This window comes from Trachypithecus francoisi, unplaced genomic scaffold (assembly GCF_009764315.1).
Source record: "Trachypithecus francoisi isolate TF-2019V2 unplaced genomic scaffold, Tfra_2.0 Contig00031, whole genome shotgun sequence".
Taxonomy (NCBI): Eukaryota; Metazoa; Chordata; class Mammalia; order Primates; family Cercopithecidae; genus Trachypithecus; species Trachypithecus francoisi.
The window spans coordinates 489,530-516,645 of NW_022680464.1; the positions used below are offsets into that span (position 1 = coordinate 489,530).

Sequence of the window (27,116 nt, forward strand, 5' to 3'; positions counted from 1 at the left end):
GGGTCGGGGAAGGGGAGGTACAGAAAGCACGTCCCTGGTAAAGAAAAATTAAACTCCCTAATTTACAAACACTTGTTTCTTCTATGATTTCGACTAATGCTCATTCTCTGAGGCATCAGAAATGTCATATGCTTTTTGTACTTGGTTTGTAATGCTACTCCATCACTCTGCCCACACAGACAGTGTGGGTAACATGTATGAGGGAAGTGAAGGTTTACTTACTGGAGGGTCAAAGTATAGGTGGTATTCCTAGAGATCTTAAGATAGTGCCAAAACCATGAGCAAATTCAACCCCTACTATTATCCACAAGGGGGGAAAAACACATTAGGAAACCAGAATTCACTGTTTATTTCGGCAAAGAAAAAAGACACACTGCTACTGCAATTTAGCCACTGCTCTGTTTGGTGGCCAGCCTCTTGTCTCTCTCTTCAGCAACAGTAAGTCGAATGCCTTTCCTCTGGGCAGAGAAATCCAAGGTTTATTGCCCTGCAATTGAGAAGGAGATAAAGTAAGTACAGAAAGAAAGGGAAGAGAGAAAAATAACATCCCAACAAAACACACACACTTCATACCTTCCTTTACATTAAGAGCCAGCTAAGAGAAGACCGCTAAACAAAATTTAAAACAAAATAAAAGATTTCATTATATATGTCTCCTGAAAGGTTATCTGCCTCTCACATTACCTCACTCCTCACTGCTGAGCTATTAAAGGTCTTCCTGCTTCTATTTTATATGAAGCAACCAGCCAACAAGTTTTTCATAAGCATCGTTAAAGGCAAGGACACTAACTTCAGGTTCTCATAGAGTTTTGAAGTCGTGAATTGTCATCACCCCATCATCAGCTTTAAAGAACTTTGACATGCATTTACTCACTTCTCTGATCCCTTGCTTTCAAAGGTATAAACTGAGGTGTCATAATTCAATACTGAGAAAAGGAATGGACCAACTATAGAGCTGCTGAGTGGCATAGCCAAAAAAACAACAGCAGGCTTCGCCTCTGTATCACCTCTCAAATATTCTAAGGACTGCCAGGGTACAAGTGAAAGATGCTGCTCTCGGGGCTAAATAGCTTGATGAAAAGCTTTTCAATTACATCCCTTGCCCTTTCCTTAAGTCTTGGGGTAACAGACTCCCATGTAAGGATACTGCATGACTTCAGAGGTGCTCCTTCACTGAAAAGGTCTCAAAAGATCCCAGGGCAAGATCATCTTGAACAAGTAAAGGAAACTAACAAGTGTTATATGCCTTGCAAATGCTCTTATTCTCAAATTAGCAATTCATTCACAGGTCCCTTGCATCAAAGTCCCCCATGTTCACTGATGAGCTATATGATGGGAGTCTCAGAGGGGTTTAGCAGACTTACTTACAAAAGTAAGGGGGCATGGTACTACCAGGATTGGAGCCAGTGGCCTTAATCCAGCCCATACCAGTGGTGTGTAGCCCTGCAAAAGTTGCAAGGCTGAGTTTAACTTAATTTACTGCATGACACTGCTGGCATCTCATGTAGACAACCTGAAGAGGCAGGTGTAAGGCTCTAGATCTAATCTTGTTTCTTCTCTGAGACTCTAAATAGAAAGCTTGCTGCACTCTGTGAACCTTAACACAAGAACAACAACAAGCAGACAAACACCAGTAGCGGATGCAGGTCTTTATCTTTATGCTTTTTAGGGTGAGTCTTCTTAGAAAGAAGTGAAGAGAGTGTAAGTCTTACATCGCCAATGACAAAAATGTTGGAAAGCTTCGTGGCAAAGCTGTTGCCATTGGCATCCTTCACATGCACCACATCAAAAGAACCAGGATGTCTTTCCCTGTTGGTGATCACACCAACACGACCGAGGTTGGCTCCACCAATCACCATACACACATTGCCTAGAGGGAAAGGAAAATAAACAGGAGAGCAGTCATTTTAAAACCAGACCGAAGCCTGCTGCCTTTAAAACAAATTAACACACACAGGCAACAAAAATGGAGTATCATCCCAAAATTGTAATTTCAAGAACTCCCGTCACTGTAAACGAATGCTATTTGTGAATTACACTGCAGTCGTCATTTAAAGGCAGGCCCCTAAGGATTTTTCAAATCATAAGCTTTCCCTGCATTGTTTGTCCAACAATAATTCTTCAAAGGTTGAATAAATAATCATTTTGGGGTTGACAAAGATGGTATGGAACAGCACTGGATAGGTGGATAGGTGGAGAGACAGTGAAGATGACTGAGAGGGAGGGAGAACTGGAGAAATTCAGGCTATGAGAAAGGCACTAGACAATAACTAGAAAGGCCTTTAACTGGATGGCTAGCTAATCCAGTCTTTCGAGGGGGAATCTTCCAATGTTCCAAGAGCTCTCAGGCAGCCCCAGGAAGAATACATTTGTTTCAGATATCTAGAGTTACTTTTGTGGGACATAACCATCTATTATAAGCACACTATATAGGGCACAGGCTACCTTGTCTTGACCACATACTATTCTTGTATGTGTCAGTACTTTACATGTAGTATCTAGCATGGAAGGAACTAAGACATCATGATAAAGACCACCACCCTCAACACAGCATCAAACCAAATGCAAAACTTGGAACTGCCTTGAAAGGGTAGTCTACAAGGATAAAAGCAAAAACAAAACAAAACTAACGCAAATCAACAAGAAGCCCACCTTTGCAGAGTAACCTACTGGATTTGAAAATCAAACAAATAATGAAAAATGTGGTTACCAAAATTAAGAATGGAAAGGAATGGGCTTAAAGAAACATGTTTACAGCTAGTTGAAGACAGAATGAGAAAAACAGAAGGTGCTGAAAAGAACTGTTCATGATGCACCATGGAAAGACAAAAAGATGAAAAACAGAGAAGACTGGACGAGTGGGTCTACTGTGAAAACCTCTAATACAAGTCCCAAAAACTGAAGTGAGATGAAGATTATGGACAAAGCAGTATGTGAAAACAACATTTTCTACTGCAATGGATCACAGCTAGGTATGGTGGCACACACCTTGTAACCCCAGCTACTTGGGAGGCTGAAGCAGAATGCTTGAACCTCAGAGGCAGGGGTTGCAATGAGCCGAGATCGTGCCGCTGCACTCCAGCCTGGGTGACAGAGCAAGAGTCTTGTCTCGGAAAAAAAAAAAAAAAAAAAAGGCCAGGCATGGTGGCTCATGTGTAATCCTAGCATTTTGGGAGGCCAAGGCAGGCAGATCACCTGAGGTCAGGAGTTCAACACCATCCTGGCTAACATGATGAAACTGTCTCTACTACAAATTACAAAAATTGCCAGGCACTGTGGCTCACGCCTGTAATCCCAGCACTTTGGAAGGCTGAGGTGGGCGGATCATCTGAGGTTGGGAGTTCAAGACCAGCCTGACCAACATGGAGAAATCCCATCTCTACTAAAAGTACAAAATTAGCCAGGCATGGTGGCACATGCCTATAATCCCAGCTACTCAGGAGGCTGAGGCAGGAGAACCGCTTCAACCTGAAAGGCGAAGGTTGCAGTGAGCTGAGATGACACCATTGCAGTACTGCCCAGGCAACAAGAATGAAACTCCATCTCAAAAAAAAAAAGATATGCAGGGATTGGGGTGGGAGCAGGGTACACAGGAGAGTTTTTTACAATAGCAGAGAAGCCACAGTATCACAGACAGGCATCAGGCAAACCAAGATGTTAGGGGCTTCAGAAAAGCACAGCCAAGAAAGTGCACATGCAAGCCCTGAGTTGAAATCCCTAAAACCTCTAGCCTGGCTGACTGGTGAAGGTCATACTCCCTGTATGAAGATACTTGGTGAAGACTGGAAGAGGTGGCTGTATTTCTTTAGAAAAATGAGCCTACAGAAATGATTACCAAAGAATTCAAACTAACCATCTTAAAGATGCACATCAAACTAAGGAAACACAGATACAAACAAAATCAGAAAACAACCCATAAACAACATAAGAATTATCAACAACGTAAAGGAAACCCACAAAAAAAGGATCAAACTCTGGAGCTGAATACAATTGAACTGAATTTAAAAATTCATAGATCCAGAAAGAATCTGCACACTTGAAGACAAGCCACTGAAATTAACAAGTCAGAGGCGCAAAAAGGAAAAAGTAATAATAAAGGTAAGCCTAAGACAGGGAGGAGGTGACACTATCAAGAGGAACAATATACAAATTACAAGAGTCCTAGAAGAATAGACAGAAACAGAGAAAATGAGAACAGGATTTGGGGGAAAGACAGGGAGGGGTAAAAAGCCTACTAGAAAGAATAATGGCCCAAGCTCCCCAATTGTGAGAAAGAAGACAGACATACAAATTCAAGAAGCTGAACTCCAACTAGGACAAGCCCAAAGAGATATACATCAAGAGACAATATAATCAAGAGTCAAGAGTCACAAAGAAAGCATCTTGGAAGCAGCAGGTAAAAAGTGACTCATGATTTATGGGGGAACTCCTGCTAGATAAGCTGTAACTCTGCAGTCCAGAAGACAGTGGGATGACATATTCAATGTGCTTAAAGGAACAAACTGTCAACCAAGAGACAACGAAAAGAGTCAAACTATCAAACCGCCAAATAGGAGTCACCATGGCCCATGACACAACCCTTAGGAGGAGGCCCTAAGAACATGTAACCAAGGTGGTCAGGGCACACACCTTGGTTTTATACATTTTAGAGAGGCATGAGGCATCAATCAAATACATTAAGAAATACACTGGTTTGGTCCAGAAAGAGCACGGTTGTGGGGGTTATTGGGTGTAGTCTATTGGTGAATTTAAGTATTTTTCTGGTTGAAGTTTGAGTTTGCCTGGGATTGGTAAGAAGGGAAAGGGAATGCTCAGGTTAAGATAAAAGATGATGGAGACCAAAGTTCTTCTGAAGTCTTAAAGTGGTTGCCCTTAGAGACAATAGATGATCAATGTTTCTTATTCAGATTTTAGTTTATCTCTTTAGAATTGGGAGGGTCTGAAAGAAAAAGATGTAACAATTTTAACAGAGATTCTTTACTGATGCAGATGTCCCCCATTCCCACAAAGAAGAGCTTCGCAGGGTCATTTCAAAATACAGCAAAGAAAAATGTTTTGGGGTAAAATATTTTTATTTTCTTCATTGTCTCGTAATGTTATCCCAGAGTCAGACTGGAAAGTCAGTCATGAAATATAGGGTTAAATAAAACCCATCTGATGATTAGTCATGCTCATTTGTAGGGCATAACTCCCAGATCCTTTAGATAGCAATTGGGACAAGATAATAATCAGGGTTTAGTCCTCACAAGAATACCATATCTTTCAAAATTAAGAAAAAGACCTTCCGAGGTAAGCAAAATTAAGAAAAAGATTCAAAAAAATTAAAATCAGAAATGAAAAAGAAGGTATTATAACCAATGTCATAGAAATAAAAGTATCATAAGAATACCATGAATACACCAACAAATTGGAGAACCTAGAAGAAACTAACAAATTCCTAAAAACATACAACGGACCAAAACTGACTCGTGAAGAAATAAAAAAAAATTGAGGCCGAGCACAGTGGCTCACACCTGTAATCTGAGCACTTTAGGAGGCGAGGCGGGCAGATCAACTGAGGTCAGGAGTTCAACACCCGCCTGGCCAACAGGGTGAAATGAAACCCTGTCTCTACTGAAAACACAAAAATTAGCCAGGTGTGGGGGCACTGACCTCTAATCCCAGCAACTCGGGATGCTGAGGCAGAAGAATCACTCGAACCTGGAAGGCAGAGGTTGCAGTGAGCCAAGATCTAGAGCGTGAGCGACAGAGTCAGAGTATCTCAAAAGTAAAAAAAACCAAAAATTTAAAACTTTAAAAAAAATCTGAACAGATCTATAGCTAGACTTGCAGTTTGAATCAGTAACCAAAAACCTCGCAATAAATAAAAGCCCAGGACCTGAAAACATTAGAATAATAATTACCACCAATCCTCCTGAAAAGGCTGGGAAGGAGGTAACACTTTCAAGTGCATTCTGTGAGGCCAGCATCAACCTGATATAAAACCTAGACAAGGACACCACCAGGAATGAAAACTACATGCCACTGTCCTTAATAAATACAATGCAGAAATTGTGACCAAAATGCTGGCAAATCAAATTCAACAGCAATACATTACAATCAAGTAGGATTTACTCCTGGAATGCAAGGAATGATGAAACATAAAAAAATCAATGTTACATTAACAGAACAAAAGACAAAAACCACTCAGTCATCTCCACTGATGCAGAAACTTAGTATCTTTCAGAAGTCCATATAACCCAAAGCAACCTATAGATTTAATATAATCACCATCAAATACCAATAGCATTTTTTCTTTTTGCAGAAATAAAAAAATCACACTAAAATTCATATGGAATCTCAAGGGACACACCTCCTCTTCAAGCACCAAAGACAGCCAAAACAATTATGAAAAATAAACACGGCCGGACGCGGTGGCTCAAGCCTGTAATCCCAGCACTTTGGGAGGCCGAGACGGGCGGATCACGAGGTCAGGAGATCAAGACCATCCTGGCTAACACGGTGAAACCCCGTCTCTACTAAAAAAATACAAAAAATTAGCCGGGCGAGATGGCGGGCGCCTGTAGTCCCAGCTACTCGGGAGGCTGAGGCGAGAGAATGGCGTAAACCCGGGAGGCGGAGCTTGCAGTGAGCTGAGATCCGGCCACTGCACTCCAGCCTGGGCGATAGAGCGAGACTCCGTCTCAACAAAAAAAAAAAAGAAAAATAAACACAAACTTGGATAACACACTTCTAATCTGAAAACGAAATACACAATGACAGCAATCCAATAGTGTGATACTGGCATAAAACACGGGCAAACAGACCAAAGAAAGAAAACAGAGCCCAGAAATAAACCCAAGTGTATATGCCAAATGATCTTCAACAAGGATGCCCGGACCTCTCAGTGGAGAAAAGACAGTGACTTCAACAAGTGGTGTTGGTAAAACTAGGTCCCCACATAAATGAACAACAAGGAGAATATCTTACATTACACCATATACAAAAACAAGCTCTAAACAGATTAAACGTAAGGCCTCAAACTGTAAAGCTCCCAAGACACACACAGAAACCACAAGTGACACAAGAGATATGATCTCCTGGACATGACACAGCAAAAGCAAAAACGGACAAATTTTAAAAAGCCTGCCAACCAAAAGAAGCATCAGTAAGGGTGAAAAGGCAACCTATGGAATAGGAAAAAACATCCACAAATCTTACATCTGATACTATCTAAAGATGTCCTACAACTCAACAATACCAGAAACAACCTGGCTAAATACTGGACAAAGGGCATAAGATCTTTCTCCAAAAGCATACAAGCACTCAAAAAGATGTTCAATGTCTCTACTCATCACAGAACTCCAAATTAAAAAAGTAATAATAATGAGATATGACCTCATAGCTACCAGGATAGCCACAAGAAAAAAAAGAAAAAATATAAAAAGCAAACAACAGCAAAGTGTGGGAAGGAATGTGAAGAAACTGAAATTCTTCTGCACTGGTGGTGAGAATGTAAAACAGCAAGGCTGCTATGAAACAACAGCACAAAGATTTCTCAAAAATTTCAAAACTATCACATATGGTCCAGCAATGCCACTTCTGAGTATGTACACAGAAACATCCAGCAGGATCTGGGAGAGCTGTCTGCACAGCTGTGTTCCTAGCAGCACTACTCACAATAGCCAAGAGGTAGAGACAACCTAAATGTCCATCCACAGAGGAATGGATAAACAAAATGTGGTATAATACACAACTGAGTATTACTCTGCCTTTAAAGAGGAAGGAAATACTGGCCAAGTGCAGTGGCTGACGCCTATAATCCCAGCACTTTGGGAGGTCAAAGCAGTGGATCACCTAAGGTCAAGAGTTTTGAGTCCAGCCTGGCCAACATGGCAAAACCCCATCTCTACTAAAAACACAAAAATTAACTGGGTGTGGTGATGGGTGCCAGAAATCTCAGCTACTCAGGAGGCTGAGGCAGGGAAATCACTTGAAACCAGGAGATGGAGGCTGCAGTGAGTGGAAATAACGTCACTGCATGCCAGCGTGGGTGACAAGAGTGAAACTGTCTCAAAAAAAGACAAAAGAAATACTTTCACATGCCACAACATGTATGAAACCTGAGGACACTAGGCCAAGCAAAGTTAACTGGTCAAAAAGGACAAACACTATCATTTCCACTTATTAAGAAACCACCCAAAAAAGTCAAATTCACAGAAGCAAAGAGTGATATGGTGGTTGTCAGAGGTTACAGAAAGCAGAAAGTGGTGGAGTTGGTTAAAGCACAAACGAGGGAGTTCTGGAGATCTACCACACAAAAATGTGAATATAGTTGACAACACTAATGAACTGTACACTTAAAAATGGTTAAGGTGCTAAATTTTGGAAGTATCTTTTTTTTTTAAAACCACAATTAAAAATTCGTTAAGCATTTAAAACCAAACCAACCAAGAACTACAAAGAAACCTTTGCCCATTCAGTAGGTTTCTTGTTACTAGGAATATTGGCTTTGTCATTCTGAGATTTTATGTAAACTCTCAGGAGTAAACTAAGTAATAAACAAGTAATAAGCAAATAAGCAAACAAATTAATACCAAGCATGTTTGTGTAAGACAAAGGGATACATATTTCAAATAAACAAAGTCAGGGCCAAAGGCAATGTCTCACTCCTGTAATCCCAGCACTGTGGGAGGCCAAGGCAGTGGATCACCTGAGGTCAGAAGTTTGAAACCAGACTGGTCAACATGGTGAAACCCTGTCTTTACTTGGGAGGCGGAGGCAGGAGAATCACTTGAACCCAGGAGGCGGAGCTTGCAGCCAGCTGAGATTGCACCACTGCACATCAGCCTGGGCAATGTGGCAAGACTGTCTCAAAACAAAACAAAACCCAAAAAACAAAACAAAACAAAAAACAAGTTAGGTGGGGGAGAAAAAAATCTGTTGAATTTTAACTTGGAATTTGATTTAATAAATGAGAAACAACATTATCATTTAATTGGAGATAAGAAGTCCACATTCATTTAAAAAATTATTCTCAAAGGTATGCAAAAGTTGAGACAAGCACAATATGATCCTAGCTACTCACTCTCCAGCTTCATAACATTTTTAAACTCCTGCAGTCCTTCGCTGGATCACTTAGAAACAAATGGTCAGTACCAAATCATTTGAATCTGAAATATCTAGCAAGCCACTCGAAAATCTAAGTAACTCTGCAAATAATTTCTAGGTGTCTTAAGTGTGTTCCAATATATACATGCTTTCCTTTGTCCCTTTATCGAAGTTTGTCTTGATTCTTTCACAAGAATACTTCCTGAATGGAAGTATCCCTACTATTACTTCCTGCTATTACTAGGAGATGCAAGATGTCTAGTTATCTCATTTGTGGTCGCAATGACATCAAACAATAGGTTTAGGTATGACAAGCATGACACATCCCATTAAATATCCCTTCTCTCAATGTTTTCTCCTAATGAGAAGGCCTCTCAACTTTCATAGCCAAGAAACATTCTTGGCTAAAATTTTCAGGTCAACAGTAAATAACAGAAGTGCAGGCAGCGCAGGTAGAAGGTCATAGTGGTCAAACAACAATCAGACAACCCCAGCCTGTGCAGTACTGAATTCAAGACAGCCAGCCTGGGCTCAAACACCAAGGCAACTTGAGGACTTTGGCTAGATCTTAAATCACAGTCCAAGTGGGGACTGTGGGGGTGCCATAAGCAGGTAAACAGGGAAGGCAGATAGGCAACATAACAAAATGCAGTCACTGAAGGTTGGCACAAAAGGAGCTGCCACTGTTTGTTGTCCCTGTCCTGTTTTTCCAGTGTTTCTTCATTTCTAGAAATTTCTGTTAAAACAAAATATTTTACTTCCTTAGCTGATCAAGTATTACCAAGCATTTGGGTGTAAACCTGCCAGGAGCCTGTGGTGTAGGGAGGAGAAACAAAGCTGTAGACACATCTTTTCCTCATAACTAGTTTAAGGTTATCTGGACAACTTCAGCCCTTCACCTCAAGGAACACACCTAAAGTTTATCTCATTTAAAACAAAGTACCCCTCTGGTGACAAACAGAATGGACACAGAGTTTACATAGTTATAGTTTACATTCTGAATGAGGCTGGGCTATTGCAGATAGCCCAAAGGGACATCACACCACTACTCAACATCAAGAACCCACTGCAAACCCAAGAGACCATGACACAATATGCTCTCTCTTAGGGAGAACCAAATGTGTTTTAGTTCTTTCTAATCGTAATAGGTGTACAGACAAAATAGAATAAAACAGAAAGACCGAAAAAGAAAAGACAAGGAGGGAGGTAGCAGACAACATAAGGGAAAAAAAAACTTACCCGTGTCAAATTTGATAAAGTTGATTATCTTGCCAGTCCCTAAATCAATCTGCACAGTATCATTCACCTTAATGAGAGGATCTGGGTAGCGGATGGTACGAGCATCATGAGTCACCAAGTGAGGGATTCCCTTTATTCCCACAGTAATCTTCCTCACTTTGCACAACTTGTACTATAAACACAGCAAAGAAAACCAATTTAATATGTAAACACAAAGCCAGCCTAAAGCAGTCACCCAAATATTTCCTATCCTATCTATTCCCAGCATGTCCTCAGACAGAGAAGGAGTACTCCTGGGAAAAGCTACATTAACCAGTCACAGAGCTGATGATCTCCCATACTGATCTGGCAATTTAAACATCTGGGAAATCTCACCAAGGGGGAATCTGTTTCAGAACCTTCTGGTGGCTACTGGAAAAGTGCTCAGCTGAACTGACCTCTGGTCCTTTATCACACCCTAAAAGCTTGTTGCCTGTGTATATGAGTGATAACACATAGTCAACTGGTATATCATTTTCCCCTCAGGGACATATTTCCAACTGATAGTTCTCATCCGGCAACTCTGGAGCGGTGGTAATAAAGAGTCCCAGAGACAAACTTAACTCTACCACTACTAAAAACTGCTAAGAACATGTGTGGCTTTTGCTGGGCGCAGTGGCTCAGGCCTGTAATCCCAGCACTTTGGGAGACCAAGGCAGGCGGATCACCTAAGGTCGGGAGTTCAAGACCAGCCTGACCAACGTGGAGAAACCCCGTCTCTACTAAAAATACTAAATTAGCCAGGGTGGTGGTGCATGCCTGTAATCCCAGCTACACAGGAGGCTGAGGCAGGAGAATTGCTTGAACCTGGGAAGTGGAGGTTGCGGTGAGCCAAGATTGCGCCACTGCACTCCAGCCTGGGCAACAAGAGCGAAACTCTGTCTCAAAGAAAAAGAAAACAAAAACATGAGGCTTTTATGACCAGGTTAGGTAAAAACAGCTGTGCCAGCCAGCTACATGCTTTCAGTACACAATGCTGCTCTTCCTCATCTCACTTTTAAATGGCACAACCCATTATATACTTGCTTTATTTCCCTGTTAACATTTACCACTCTGGTGTTGCTTGTGACATCTACCAGCAGGAGCAGTTCAAAATGTCTCATACCAAGTACAAGTATCAGCCCAAGAGTTATCCAAGCCCCATTTTGTTCCAGAAGCAATTTTCAGGAGCTTCAAATGGTACACGATGTAATTTCAAACAAACATAATCCATGTGTGGTTGCCAATGCCCATCCTATGTACCCTAGGCTCCCCAGAAAGTGTCACTGCTCAGAAGTGACAAAGTGGGTTTTCTTTCAGTTTTGTTGGAAGAAAAAGCTTATAGAAAGTTAAAAGATATTAAAAACCCCACACTTAAACTGAGTACAGTCCTCTGAAGTCTCAGGACAAACTCTCTGGTAAATGTGAAACTAACAAGGACAAATGCAGACTGCCAGATCACAGAAAGAGCCCCCTGAAGATGACAGAAACAGTCCAAAAACTGTACAATGAATGAACTCGAGGAGCCACTTTTTTTTTTTTTTTTTAAATCAGCGCCTGCATTTCCTCTACAGATATTTTAACTCTCTCCCCTATATTTGGGCTCTCAGGACTAACTAGGTTTGCCAGCTTCTCTCTATCACTGCTTTTGACCTGCCTGGGAGTGGAAAGAGATGTATGGTAAGTAAAGTAACCAGAGCTTGGGCTCACTCTTCTATAAAAAAGGCCCAAGTTGAAATACTGTCCCCTTAGGTTTCACAGGTGTAGGATGCGAATAATTATTGCACACTACTACATCTAATGTTTGAGATAATGGAACATAAAGGACCGAGCAAAGCAGTAAACGTCAGCTAATATTCTTCCTTATGCTACTATAGATCCAACACCATTCAAGGTGCTATGGAGATGTGAAGCCATTTAATATAAGCCAGCAGTCCAAGAAGGTGACAAAAAACTTTTATTCCACATGTGGAACTTAGGCCACATTAACTCCACCAGTTAAAGTAAATCTGGAATTCACCACCCTGGCATATCCAACCACACTTACCCATGTTAAGGTCTAGAACCTATGCAGTCAATCTAATGAGAGCACTCTCTTCAACTCAAAACTTCACAATTGACACACTCTTCCAGGCATTCTTCAGTTGAGTGTCAGTTTGTTTACCACCACCACTTCACATTTACCACCACTACAAATACAAACTCAAGATCATTTCCAGCTTTCCTGGCCAGTGAGTTAAGCAAAGAATCAAAAGCTGCCTAACTCCCCAATCAGAGCTGCCTACTGGACCAACCAACTGAAAACCTTCAAGACTGTAATACAGAAGTCACACATAAATGTAGAAATTTAAGAAACACCCAGATGCTGCATGCAAACATACCAATTGAAGCTCTTAAAGAAAAGTCGGAAGCACTCCAAGGGACAATTAGGCTGATTGAGCCCTCTTCTTTCAAAAGGAAAAGAAAAACCACATTCTCCTTTCCTGCTACCCTGCCAGTGTGTGTACCACCCCCAAATTAACTTTAGGAATGCCTTTGGGTCCAGAACTTGGCCAAAAGGACAAGACATCAGAAACCTGCTCACACACACACAAAAAGGCCGCAGTGTTTACAACTTTTGTTCTACTGCCTGTTGCAGGAAGGCACAGTAGGACAGAAGCCCCTTGAACGTCTGGATGGGACTTGGAGGGAGTGAATGGTGGCCGAAGGAGAGCAAACTGAACATAGTGCAAACCAAGGTGACTACAGGAATGGCCCCACCACCCAGGGTTGTAAGTACTTGGCCATCCATAAGCAAGTGTAATGAAGGTAATGTGTGCAGAGGCAGGATAGGGGGCGCTGTCATTGAGATACTGAATACAACTTGGCACATTCCTTCCAACCAGGTATAAATACCCCCATAAGAGAGACAGATCAAATATACAACCAAATTCAGCTGATAAGATTACATACCAGAACAGAAAATCATCAAGCTATGGTGCTACAGTAGGCAAAATACTTAAGTGTGATGAGGCAGAGGGGGAACATGGACACAGACACAGAGTGTCCAGGGTACTGAAAGGTCTTTGAGGTTCACTGAGGAGCCAAGCAGAATTGCCTCAGACAATAAATGGTATACCACGGTCACAGAGGGTTACTAACCTGCCCAACTTCAGGGTGAATACATGTGGATGAGGTATAACATGACTATCAAAGTCCATTCTTTTCTTTGCCCTCTACTCCAAAGTGGAAAACTACCAAGCTACAGTCCCTAAGCACCAAAGCAGTGGGCAAAGAATCCAGGCTTGTTTGAGTCCAGGTAAGTAAGGCTGGGTATGCAGACAGAGAAAACACTTTTTCCCCTTATACCTCCAAAGGCCCTGGGACCAAACCATAAGAAAGATTACAACACACAGCATACATTCTGCAACCAGTGGAGCCAGACTCAAAAACAATCTGTTGACTTCACTGTTCCATCCCCATTTAGAAGAGCAACTTGCACTTCACCTTTAAAATGTACTATTCAATCCAGTACCAATCCAGTGACCGCTTACTAATGCAGTGTTACTTTAATCAACCTAAGGCTAATAGTGGGATTTTCAATTTCTCCAGCTCTCCTCCATGCTAGATATAAGAAACCCACTGTCCTTGATAACCAGAGAAAGAACTCTGAAATGTAAGCTCCAGTTCTGAAATGGCTCTACCCACAGTTACTGAGGTCACTATTACTGACACCCCTATTACAATCACTGCTCCCTGTTCAGAATAAAATCTGGCCCTCTCTACCTCTGCCCCTCCAACTTCACGAGGCAAGTCTTTGCATCATGGCCTGCTGAATGCATTCTTTTCACCCAACTGTCCTACACATTTTTTCTAGGTGACATCCTAAACCTTCTTGGGTGATTCTAAAATGTTTCCAGTGAAAGTTAATCCTTCCCCTTTTGCTCATTAGCTTCAAATATCCCAGGTAAGACAGGTCCAACTAAGTTCTATGACTGTGAACTCATAGAAGGCCTATTCACACCTCAAAGCCTACCTGCTGCCCTCTACTTTTCACATACATCCTGGGCAGTGTACTGTCTCAGCTGAGCTGAGAATGGTGCTAAGGGAGTCACAATAGTCAGCAGGTAGCTGACAATCAGGAGAAAGGAAAGAATGCAACAACGAAACAAGTAAAAACATTTTCTTTTCCTATATCCTCCACAGATCCTCTCACTAACCAAGTTTCTGCATAGAGAGCAACAGCACCCTGCTGTTCACTACTACATCACAGCAACAAACTTGAACCCTTGGGCCCAAAGGTCCTTTGCCTTTAACTGCACACATGAAACACCCTCTGAAAAACACATGGCCTCTCTCTTTAAAAGTGCCCCCAGTTCCAAGGGGCCTCCCTCCATCCTGTCAGACGGTTCCCTCTGGAACCACTCACCCAAGCTTCATGATGCATGTCTGTCCCTGAAGGATCCAGAGATGAACTGTGGAACAGAGATGACAAATAGCAACTATCCATGAGTGAGTGAAATGCCTGTAAGCATGCTAGCACATTAACAGGTAACAGTTCCATGTCTAACCACTACACAGAGCTGCCTGACCAGGTTTGCAGTGCTTTAAGACCAGGACTAAGGCAGGCTCAAAACTTTTGAACACGTTTATTAGGGGGAGAGTTCCTGCAAAAGCCAACCTCAGCACACTTTCCTCGTATCCACCTCAAACGCCTTTTATTACCTGTGCACCAAACCTTTATGTGGCCAAAACAGCTCAGGATTTAGATCTTGGGTCCTCTTGCTTAGTAGATGCCCATCCTGTGAGAAAACTAGAGGTTCACTAAGGGTAAGGCTGGCGGTATCATGAAGGGAACTTCCAGTTGAGCTAAACCCTCTTACCACAGGGGTAGCTCAACATCTGCGGAAAACCAATTATTTTTCCTTTGTCCCACAGCTGAAAAGACTGTCTTCAGATTTTAAAGATGTGATACCCCATCACCTTCTGTCCTCCAGCCCCAAGACCTCCCTCCAGCCCCAAGGACTGTAGGGCCCTCTGGGTCACCACTGGCCAGTGAGAAAAGCACAAAAAGACAGCAAACAGGAGACTGCTCTGGGTTCAATCCTCAGTTCCTAGCATGGGGCTCAGCCTCTGTGTGGCAAGATTCCAGAACAGGAATCAGAGTTCGGATTGAGTCCTCCAAGTAGGCAGACTAAAAGCCATGAAGGCAAGGATATAATGGATGAAAACAAGACAGTATGAGCTGGAGTACACCAAACCAACTGCTTATAATAAAACGTCTGAGACAAATGGAAATGTCTGAGAGAAAAAGAGACGGGTGGGAGCCAGGGAAATAAAAAGCAGTTGAGCCTAGGTATATGTAAGCCATGCATATCTAAGCAAAATGCTTAGACAGGGAAGTCTCCGGAACGTGTCAGTTTCTGAGCCCTCACAGAGACAGACGTTTGGAGAAAAAGAGCCATTGAAAGGAACAAAATAATGTCTTTTGCAGCAACATGAAGGGACCGGGAAGCCATTGTTCAAAGTGAAATAATACAGGAGTGGAAAACCAAAACCCCTATGTTCTCACTTGTAAGTGGGAGCCAGACTATGAGTATGCAAAGACATACAGAGTGATATAACAGGCTTCAGATACTCAGATACTTCAAATACTCTTGAATATCTGAAGGTTGAGACGGGGCCAGAGATAAAAATAATACACATTAGGTACAATGTACACTATTAGGGTGATGGGTGCACTACAATCTCAGAATTAACCACCGGATAATTCATCCATGTAATCCAAAAAACACTTGTATCCAAAAAGTTACTGAATATTTTCAAATTTCTTTTTTTTTAAAAGAACTACAGAGAAAAAGAGTTTATTCTTAACTGTTGAATAGCGCTCTACCACAAGAAAACCTCAACTCTGCCTTCTGTCTGCTCAGCAATCTTGACTCCCAGTCATAATCTGTAATTACATCACCACCTACTACAACATGCCTGCCCCACTGACACCCTTTCCATACAATCTTGACTGCAAGGTGAGGCTTCCTGTCATTCTCCAAAATGAATGTCAAATCTCACCAAGAGCATTCTACCCTGTCCCTCTCGAAACACGGATGAGTCTTCGCTCCAAGTTTCCACCGCCCTTTGTACAACACCTACACAAACCAATATTAAATCTTTCTCAGCTGGCCTCCCTTAGAAATAAATCTAACTGGCCAGGTTCCAACCTTTCTGAACTTCAACTTCAACTGCCTATTCCCTCCCACCTGTCTTCTTCCTTGCCCACCAAAAAAAGCACTAGTCTCCACACTCATGGTCTTCAACACCTCCTTTTGCACTAATCTCCAATTTTCTAAAACAAATGGGCAAACATTACCCACTATCTTAAAAGAAACTTCCTCCTTCTGCCTCCTTCTAGCCACTGTCCTGTATCTTCTACTTTGAAAATAACGGTCACCTTTATGAGATTCAGTCTTCTCAACGTTCAAGAATGGTAATACATAAAACCAAGTCTCTGGTGGTTGGTTACTCTCTGATTTCCTCTTTTTGATTTCTTTAACCAGTGTTTTCCACTTTTCAGGAAAGAGAACCTGCACCACCTAGATCCTGTTCATAAACCTTCTGCAGTGTAAAATCTCCCCCTCCCTATGCACACCTATCATTGAACACAAGCTGCCCAACATCAATGAGGATACTGTGCCAACTATTCAGACAGCATCTACTGTAACTCCTTTGAGCAGTGTTTCAGTCCTGTATTTCAGTCAGCACCTACTTTTTTCTGTCTTATTATGTACTTGCAAGCTACAAGGCAAGCTGAACCCAAAGCATTATGATACTGTCCTTCCATCCACAACTCTCAAGCATCCATGTATTTCGTCAAGATCTGGAGCTACCATCTCCTTACCCTACCACCTAATATTCAATCACCCTGTTCCACATGTGCTTCCTCCATACCACAGCAGGGGATGTATATTCTAAACCCCTGTCTTCTTTGCATCTCCCAGGTGATACTTGTGCTCTCTACCCCTACTCACATTGGGAACAGGCACTGCCTTAGTTCCCATTATTCTTGTGCAGGCTCATGATGGGCTCACCCAAAATCTTTTTTTTTCCCCATCCACTGTAGTGGCAATCCCCCACAAAACAGATGTAATGTCCCACTCTTAATCCAGTGACTTCTTTTTTTTTTTTTTTTTTTGAGACGGAGTCTGGCTCTGTCTCCCAGGCTGGAGTGCAGTGGCTGGATCTCAGCTCACGGCAAGCTCCGCCTCCCGGGTTTACGCCATTCTCCTGCCTCAGCCTCCCGAGTAGCTGGGACTACAGGCGCCCGCCACCTCGCCCGGCTGGTTTTTTGTATCTTTTAAGTAGAGACGGGGTTTCACCATGTTAGCCAGGATGGTCTTGATCTCCTGACCTTGTGATCTGCCCGTCTCGGCCTCCCAAAGTGCTGGGATTACAGGCTTGAGCCACCGCGCCCGGCCAAATCCAGTGACTTCTATTTCCTTGGTCTTCAACAAATACCAAGTTGTTAAAGGGAAAAAATTATGTCTGAAATCCATCAAGCTGTTTTCCCAAGACCCACAAAATACTCCTTTTCTGTCTTATTTTCAAGGGTGGAGGGCTATTTGGATGTTCTGTCTCTCCACTAACCTATGCTACCTGGTGGACTAATAACTATGAAAAGGCTCCCTGGTGTGTCCCACATAACTGACAACCCAGGAGCCTGTGATTCTCCACTGTGAACTCGCTGTGTCCTTCAACTCTTGGCTCAAGCCAAGCTAACCTGAGTTTGTAATAAGGAATGCTCCCTTCCAGCTGCCCAAAGAAACAACCAGCAAACAAATAAGCTCAACTAAAACTTCCCCAGTCTCTTACCTGTTACACAAGGGTAAGGCCTGTACCCTAACCCAGGGTAACCATTTGGCACTTCTCTCTACTATGTGATACTCTCCTGGACACAAGCTTTTTACACAGTGGCTGGCCAATCCGTTACGGCAAGTACTAGGTATAACAACACTCCAGTATCTCCTTGTCCCACTCCACCTCTCCCTACTTAAAAAACTCACAGGGACTACCGATCTGCGTTGTCTCTTGAGATCCAAATTCCTTACAAAAGCAGAAACCGGTCATCAGATTTAAGATTTCCCCTGTGCTTTCTAGCTTTTATGTACAACAGAACATAACAGCCTGCGTGACTGAACACCCTGCAGAATTCAAGGCCTACTACTACCATCTAAAACAAAGCACCTCCTGTGGGAACAATCCACAAAAACAGAATGGACTCTGCATCAAGCGACACGACCAAAGAAGTCAGAAACAACCAAACAACCGATCAATTAAGTAACTATCCAGACATGAAAATACTTGTCAATTCCTACAGGGACTCTAATGTGTTCCAAACAAGTAACAGAGAAAAAGGCAAGCCGGTTAAACTAAGTGGAAACAACATCCAAGGAAACATGTCGTGATTCACTTACAGAATGCATCTCATATTCAGATGGCATCTGGTCACTGTAAAGGTGATTTGGTTACGTGAAAAACAAAGTCATCCCATGACCCTAAATTCAGGAAAAAGAGGAATGGATGACTTAGAGGGGTGATTAAGTCCTGTACACACAGAAAGGAGCTCCTGTGAAAGTTTCCTTGAAACTTCAGCCATTAAATCTGGGGAGGGAAGAGGGAGTTTTAAGGGCTGAGGTAGACATCAGAAGTCAATAATCTTCTACGTCTAATAAGTGCAAGGCAGCACTACTAATAAGTGCGAGGCAGCACTACTACTAACATAGTCACAGAAAGCTGGCAAGAAAGCGTATTATCACCGTTTACAAAGAAAACAAAAGACTCAAAAAAGGTTCTATGTACTATTGCCTGCAGTTACATAAGGAATGAACGACAAGAGTCTGGATTTTTACCCAGGCCTTCCTGGTTCCAGTACCACAGACCTTTCCTGTACAGAAACACCTTGTCCTTCAGAGAACTGCTTACTCATACCCTGCTTTTAAAACAGTCTCGTGGAAAATCCATTACCTTCCATCACTGTGCACCTACATGCCTGGATTAAAAACCAGATGAACAAGCAGAGATAGGAAATACTCCCAGAATCTCGCCTAAACACCCTCTGACAACCTTGGTAACAGACTAGCTGTCTGGAAATTACAAAGCTCACTTAATTTGCACAACATACCTTTGCCTCTTCCACTGTGATGCGGTGAACGGCAAAACGGCCCTTGGTGTCATAAACCAGGCGGAAATGTTCACCTGTCTTCTCAATGCTGATGACATCTGATCACAAAAAGGTATACGGAACATTGTTAACACAAAGTTTCTTTTGCCTGCACAGCAGGAACACTCTATGCCAGGTTGAACCTGAGAACATTTTAGCAGGCTAGGAGTACCCAGCACTTGATGGGGGTGCTTGAACGAAACCAACCCCTGCTCCTGTCCCAATACATGTCATCCAACAAAAGAAAGTGAATACATTTATGGCTGCTCTACTGCTTCCTATGTTCTCATGCAATGGCTGCTTGAGACTGTGTTCTGGGTTCATGCACTCAGAATCCTGAGAAGAAAACACACATGAGCACACCCACACATACCAGGAAACCAAATGAACAAGCAGAACTCACATTTAAGCAAGCAAGACTCAAGGGTCAGCAGTCAATGGCCTGGCCCCCTTTACTCCCTCTATGACTTATCAAGAGTCCTGCCTCACTCGGGATTTGGGGTTTTGAGGAAGAAAGCAAGATGGGAAAAAAAAAAAAAAAAAAAGGAAGGAAAGTAAGAAAAGGAAGGTCTGTCTTTTCTAATTCAGTGGCTGCATTCTAGGAAAGTCTGACCTGGAACCCCATCCACTCGGTAGCTTCCACATCCGATAAACTCATCATCCCCCTGCGTTTGGAACAATACTAGGCTAAATTGAGCCTTTCACCATTAAAATGGTGAAAAAAGCACTAGGTCAGAATTCCTTAGTGCCTTTTCCTACCTCAGTACACTTTTTTCATAGAAGTGTGTGACCCTTCTGCCAACCCCCCCCCCCCCCACCCCCCCCCCACCACCCCCCGCGAAACCAAGCTGCAAATCCATCCTTGGAGATGCAGAATAGTTAAGTCATCAACAAAGTGGGAAGACAGAGCCAAAACTCTGTTGACTGACAAAGATTCTCTCCTCGACCAAACGACCAATCGTTAGCCAGATTCCTCTGAGCCCTCTTCTTGGCTAAGCTTCAACCTTGGCCTATGAAGACCTCAACACTAACATGGCTTCTAAAAGCTCAAGAGGAGCCCAATCCCCCTCAAAGTGCCTACTGAGAAAACTCAGGGCTGCCAAAAGAATTTACTGTTTATTCCAGCCAACACCTAAGGACAGCTGCTCTGTCTCCCAGTCTCTGACGCGAGGGTAGGAGCCTAACTTTGATAACCCACCAGCTAGCAGCCACTGCTTGTCTCATCCCATTTACAGTGACCAACCCCTTTCCTGCTTTTTACTTCAGCCTTCCCACTCCTCTCCCTATCCCTCATTCTCCTTCTGAAAAGACCAGCAGTAACTTCTGTACAATCAAAAGTTCGGTGTCCGGTCTTATCACTGGCAACATGAAAGCCCTACACCTTGTCTTTCTCTCAACCCATTCCTTCTTCAAAACAAAAAGCTCTTTCCTTACCCATGAATCCAGCAGGGTATGTGACATCCACTCGAACCTTGCCATCAATTTTGATGAAGCGTTGCATACATATCTTCTTTACCTCATCTCCAGTCAACGCATACTTGAGTCTATTCCTGAGGAAGATGATCAGGGGAAGACATTCCCTCAGCTTGTGGGGACCTGTCGATGGACGAGGTGCCTGTAGAAAACAAGGGCAGATAACCTGATCTTTGTAACCAGGTCCTTATGTAACTAGATCTTAGCCCTGCATAAGTTCAGCTGAACTTAACTTGTCGTGGGGAAGAGGAATACAAAAGGCCAATATGTCATCAATTTAGAGAGGTCTGTCTTGTTAGTAAGATCATGTCTCCAACCATGGAAATTCCATTTTGTGCCCCTTCCTTCCCCAAATCCAGCCTCACAACAATCTCCCCATTTTGCCCTGCCCCAAGCACCACTGCCACTGGTACTGCCTCCTCAAACCTCCCTTGAACACAACACTACATCCCATGTATCTCGGGTGTAGCTTACACTTTACCCAAAACCCTACGAAGACATATTCTACTACTCTGTCACCATTCCAGGCTTCAAAGTTCCACATAAGTCCTGCCTATATTGCTGGACCACCCCGTAACACCCAGTGTGCGTTCTTCCTTTCTTGGCTGCTTGCTGGCTTAACTGTCATCAAAATCACACTGCAACAAATCCTGTAACCTATACTCTTGCAATTTCAGTGTTATACTGTCCTTTGGATATCTGCTACCAGTACCTACAAAAGCCTCAAGGTCTTGAACATCACTCCCCAATTATCTTTTAAGCTTGGATCACACAGGAATCCCTTCTAATGGAGACTGTTCTTCAAGCTGCTTCTACAGATCCCACTTTAGCTTTGTCCCTCTTAAAAGGGACTCACAATCATTAACCACACACATTCATCAATGCCACGGGGAAAAGGAGAAGAGCCCACAAGACTAAAGGACTAAGTTCCCAGCAAGTCTTCTTAAAAAGAGTGCCTTGCTCATCCACATAACAATAGAGAAAACAATGGCCCACCCAGGGAGGTCAGATAGTAGGGGACAGTAGCAGAGGCAGCACTTGGAAGCAGAAACTGACAAGGACAGGTTGCAAATCCAGGTCCCCGGCGAACACACGGCCTAGGTTCTCTCCGAAAATATCAGGACAAGGAAGACAAGCTTCTACTACTCAGTGTTCAGAGTTCAAACTGTACAAAGAGGAGGCCAAATCAAGCTAGTTACCAAGTGCCTCCTATGTGGCTGTAGACCCTCGGGTAGATACAGTCTCTTAAGGATGCCCCACATTTATTCCTGCTCAAAAAAACCCTTGGCATCTTAAGCACCTCGGTTCTGTCTTCTTCACACTCACTCCTCTCTCTCTCAAAAGACCAAGACTTTATGGCTTCAACCACTCTCCCCCAATATCACCACACCACCAATGTGGAAACTGCCTAGTCTCCTTGTGAGATACTTGCCTCCCGTGCACCTGAGTATACTGCCCTCATCCTACCAGGTCTTCACGTTCACTTCAAGAGCATTCAGCGTTTCTCACACAATTTCTTGCCCTTGTTTCGTGGGCTCCTGTAGCCTTTACTGCTAAACCAGTAACTCGGGCTCAACGTAAAATGCAGTTACTCCACCCTCTGAAACAAAGGGTAACTTTAAATTAAACGCATCTGTTTATCAATGGGGACTCAGTGGACTATCACTGAGCTCCTTTCTTACATGGAATTGGACACATTCATTAACCTACCCGGCTCTGGGCTCAGCAAGTGCCCTCTAAAGTGGGGAGCTCAAACAGCAAAGGAGACCACCAGGACGTGATATACTTGCCCTCTGTTGCACAGAAAAGTGCAAGGACAAGTTCCGGGTGCAGGAAGTCTTTCCCAACGAAAATCCCACATAACAAATAAGCAAACACTGCCCCCAAGAAATACCAAGCCACAGGTATTTAGCATGTACTCGAGTAAAAAAAAAAAAATGAAGTTATACTTACAAATACACCCGTTAGTTTGTCAAGCATCCAATGCTTCGGCGCTGCAACACGCTTCAAGTGCTTCTTGGGACCCCGGGCCTGAAAAGGACACCAAACTCAGAGAAATTCGTCTCCGCTGAGTGAAATGTCCTCATCTTCAGCTGCAGGAATTGCTAACGGGTAATACCTCACCCAAGGAGAAAAGATCGACCAGCCCATACTCACGCCCCGTTTTGAGCAAGTATTACTTCCTGCCAGACCCCAGAACAGAGACCGCGTAAAGCACAGATCTTTGAAAACCGCGCGTCTCCCTACCATACGTCGAAAACATCCACAGTGCTCTCCAAGAGAATCTGAGGCTGCTTCAACGTGTGGAAATAAGCTAATACGGGTAAAAAGCCACTGCCGGGCTGCGTCAAAGGACTCTTGTGCCGGCCCCCATGTCGAGCACAACTAGACGCACACTTCTGGGACCTCCGCTCTCCAAATTGGGTTTCCTGAAGCAGTACCAGCAGCATTCCCACCCACCAAGTAGGGGCGACCGAGAAGCGAAACACTGCCAAGGTGGAACGGCCTTTTTTCAAAGGATGGAGGCAGATATATTCGGAGTTCGGGCGTATCAGTCTTACCATGGCGAAACCCTGCGACGGAAGAGAACCTCTTCCTTTCCGGTGCCACGAAACTCTGTGGTCGTAACCTGCAGGAAGTCAGATGACTGAGACGTTCAGTTCCGGTTTCTTATTCTTCCGCTGTAGAGTTCACAGCCTGGAACTGAATTTCTTAGTATTTTCAGTTTCTGATACTGATTTACAGGTGTCAGTTATGCCGCAGGACTTTTTGTTGGGCCTCCCCCGCGTCAGGTCGGCTGAGTTGGAGGACCTAGTTTGCACTCTTTAACTTATCTGTCACCGACCTTCAAAATACTTAGCAAAAGCCCTGAAAGAGCACAATTTAGGAGCCTTTAAAAAAATGCCAATCGTGGGGCCGGGCGCGGTGGCTCAAGCCTGTAATCCCAGCACTTTGGGAGGCCGAGACGGGCGGATCACGAGGTCAGGAGATCGAGACCATCCTGGCTAATACGGTGAAACCCTGTCTCTACTAAAAAAATACAAAAAAACTAGCCGGCGCGGTGGCTCAAGCCTGTAATCCCAGCACTTTGGGAGGCCGAGACGGCGGATCACGAGGTCAGGAGATCGAGACCATCCTGGCTAATACGGTGAAACCCTGTCTCTACTAAAAAAATACAAAAAAACTAGCCGGGCGACGAGGCGGGCGCCTGTAGTCCCAGCCACTCGGGAGGCTGAGGCAGGAGAATGGCGTAAACCCGGGAGGCGGAGCTTGCAGTGAGCTGAGATCCGGCCACTGCACTCCAGCCTGGGTGGCAGAGCAAGACTCCGTCTCATACAAAACAAAAAACAAACAGGCCGGGCGCGGTGGCTCAAGCCTGTAATCCCAGCACTTTGGGAGGCCGAGACGGGCGGATCACGAGGTCAGGAGTTCGAGACCATCCTGGCTAACATGGCTAACACGATGAAACCCCGTCTCTACTAAAAATCTACAAAAAACTAGTCGGGCGAGGTGGCGGGCGCCTGTAGTCCCAGCTACTCGGGAGGCTGAGGCAGGAGAATGGCGTAAACCCGGGAGGCAGAGCTTGCAGTGAGCTGAGATCCGGCCACTGCACTCCAGCCTGGGCGACAGAGCGAGACTCCGTCTCAAAAAAACAAACAAACAAACAAACAAAAAAATGCCAATCGTAAGAAATAACGTATATGAGTCCTTGTGACTGTGACATACTGTGACTGCAAAATCGTGATTTGCAAAATCATGATTTGTTTCAGAGACAAATCATTCGTTGTTCTGGATTGGGGCCAATTTCACAGGTTTGGGAATGTACTAAAATCGTCTGTATTGTAAACATTGAAAGGATAGATTTTATGGCATGTGAATTTTAAGTTGAATACCTTGCTTTGGATTAGCTCGTCCTGATGGCTGCACAGCTCTGTGCATGTGGTAAAACCTCCAAAACAATTCACTTTTAAGAGAGTGAAGTCAGCTCTGTAAGTTGCACTGCGCACGCGTGTGTGTAGTCACAGCTTTATTGAGGTGGAATTTTTCACGTGCGTCCGCCTGACAGAATTGATATACAAAGCACAACCTGCCAGGCTGGGAGCTGTGGCTTACGCCTGTAATCCCAGCACTTTGGGAGGCGGAGGCGGGCAGATCATGAAGTCAGAAAATCAAGACCATCCTGGCGAACACGGTGAAACCCCGTCTACTAAAAATACAAAAAATGAGCCGGGCGTGGTGGCGGCGCCTGTGGTCCCAGCTCCTGGGGAGGCTGAGGCGGGAGAATGGCGGGAACCCGGGAGGCGGAGCTTGCAGTGAGCCGAGATCGCACCACTGCACTCCAACCTGGGCGACAGAGCGAGACTCCGTCTCAATAATAATCATAATCATAATCATAATAAAATTTAAAAACAGCCATATGAAGCTGCATTTCCTCAATGTGTACAATTTGACGAGTTTGGACATAGGCGTAAAACCCACGATACCACCATCACAATCGTGGTAATGAACATCTCCATCACCTCCAGAAGTTTCTTGTGTTCCTTTCTGAGTGTTTGTTTTCTTTTTCCTTTCCTTTTCTTTCTTTCTTTCTTTTCTTGTCTTTTTGAATGAGGCAAGGTTTCGCTGTGTCGCCCAGGTTCCCTGCAGCCTCGACTTCCCGGGGCTCGAGCGAATTCTCCCACCTCAGCCTCCCACAGCGCTGGGACTATAGGCACCTGTCATCACTTCCTGGCTTTGCTTTTCCTTTAACTGTTGCAAGAACGCAACATAAGATCCACCGACTTTACCAATTTGTAAGCACATAACAGTACCTGAAGTTTTTTTTGTTTTGTTTTGTTTTGTTTGTTTTTGCATTCAATTCCTTGACTTAAGGCTTCAGGTAGTGTATGTGCCAGCTGTCGTGAGAGCAGACTGGAAAAGATTTGGACTCCACACTCTGCGCTGTAACGGGATTCATCTCTTCTATTCCAAGATTCCTAGATCCCTTTTGCCATTTCTCAGGTCTCCTGCCTGATTTCAGTTCTTGTTCTGGACAGCCTAAGGAGAGTCCTTACCCTTAATTGGGCTTCTTCCTCCCACTCTTGGTAGCAGACAGCTCCACACTCACTTTTCTATTCTTTTCCATTCTTCTTGTTCTCCCAAATAATGCATTCACTCATCCAGATAGATTAGTGCAGAATACTGCTTTCTGACTAAAACAGACTTTTCTGACTGGATCATTTTCAGAAGATTCTTAGTCAAATACATATGTAGGCAGGGGGATAGATGAAGTGTCTCAGATGACAGTGAGTTTTCATAGATATTTGTATGGAATCCTCTCTATCCAGGCTTACACCAAACTCTACTGTGAGAATTTGTTTACACTTCTGTTAAACAGAGAGAGTTCCTGACTGCCTGCTGCTCTTCGGAGCTTTTGAGAATGAGAAGGCTTTGAACACTTAGTAGGAATAAGTTAAATATATTAACCCAGTTTGCTGTGTGTCTCTGGTGAACTCAAAGTACCTGACACAGGTCTCAATTCAGAAAGCTTATTTGGCAAGGTTAAGGATGCCCCATCAGGTCCTGACAAAATGTGCCTAAGGTGGCCAGTGCACAGGTTGATTTCATACATTTTAGGAAGACAAGAGACTTCAGTGAATGTATGCAAGATGTACATGGTGCAGCAGGTTGGGGTGGGTTGGTAGGGGGTTGGGGCAGTGGGGAGATAGAGTTTGATGTCATAAGAGATGAATGGTTGCATTCTTTTGGGTCTCTGATCAGTCTTTCATTAAATACACAATTTAAGTGTAAGAGGAAGGGTAGACGCCGGGTGAGGTGGCTCACACCTGTAATCCCAGCACTTTGGGAAGCCAAGGCAGATGGATCACCTAAGGTTGGGAGTTCGAGACCTGCCTGACCAACATGGAGAAGCCCTTTTTCTAATAAAAATGCAAAAATTAGCCAGGCATGGTGGCATATGCCTGTAATCCCAACTACTCAGGAGGCAGAGGCAGGAGAATCACTTGCAAAACTCCATCTCAAAAAAAAAAAAAAAAAAAACAGGAGGGGTAGAGGAATACTCAGTTACTATCATAGTCTGGCTCAGTGAGTCTGCATTCTTACA

General features: G+C 43.6%; 1 protein-coding gene and 1 long non-coding RNA gene across 2 annotated transcripts; both read right to left on the reverse strand.

Moving 5' to 3' along the window:
* Nucleotides 1-325: 325 nt before the first annotated feature.
* LOC117083830 (40S ribosomal protein S4, Y-like) lies at nucleotides 326-24,967 on the reverse strand. The gene is given in 9 exon segments (XM_033211967.1): nucleotides 326-454; nucleotides 457-487; nucleotides 1,713-1,870; nucleotides 10,330-10,501; nucleotides 19,502-19,599; nucleotides 20,975-21,155; nucleotides 22,967-23,044; nucleotides 23,575-23,642; nucleotides 24,907-24,967. Coding segments are annotated over 9 exon segments (900 nt in total). The 5' UTR covers nucleotides 24,953-24,967; the 3' UTR covers nucleotides 326-386.
* LOC117083886 lies at nucleotides 11,893-19,491 on the reverse strand. Its single transcript, XR_004437245.1, has 2 exons — nucleotides 18,795-19,491; nucleotides 11,893-15,459 (listed from the first exon to the last, which is right to left on the reverse strand). It is a non-coding gene; the product is annotated as an uncharacterized LOC117083886 (long non-coding RNA).
* Nucleotides 24,968-27,116: the final 2,149 nt, after the last annotated feature.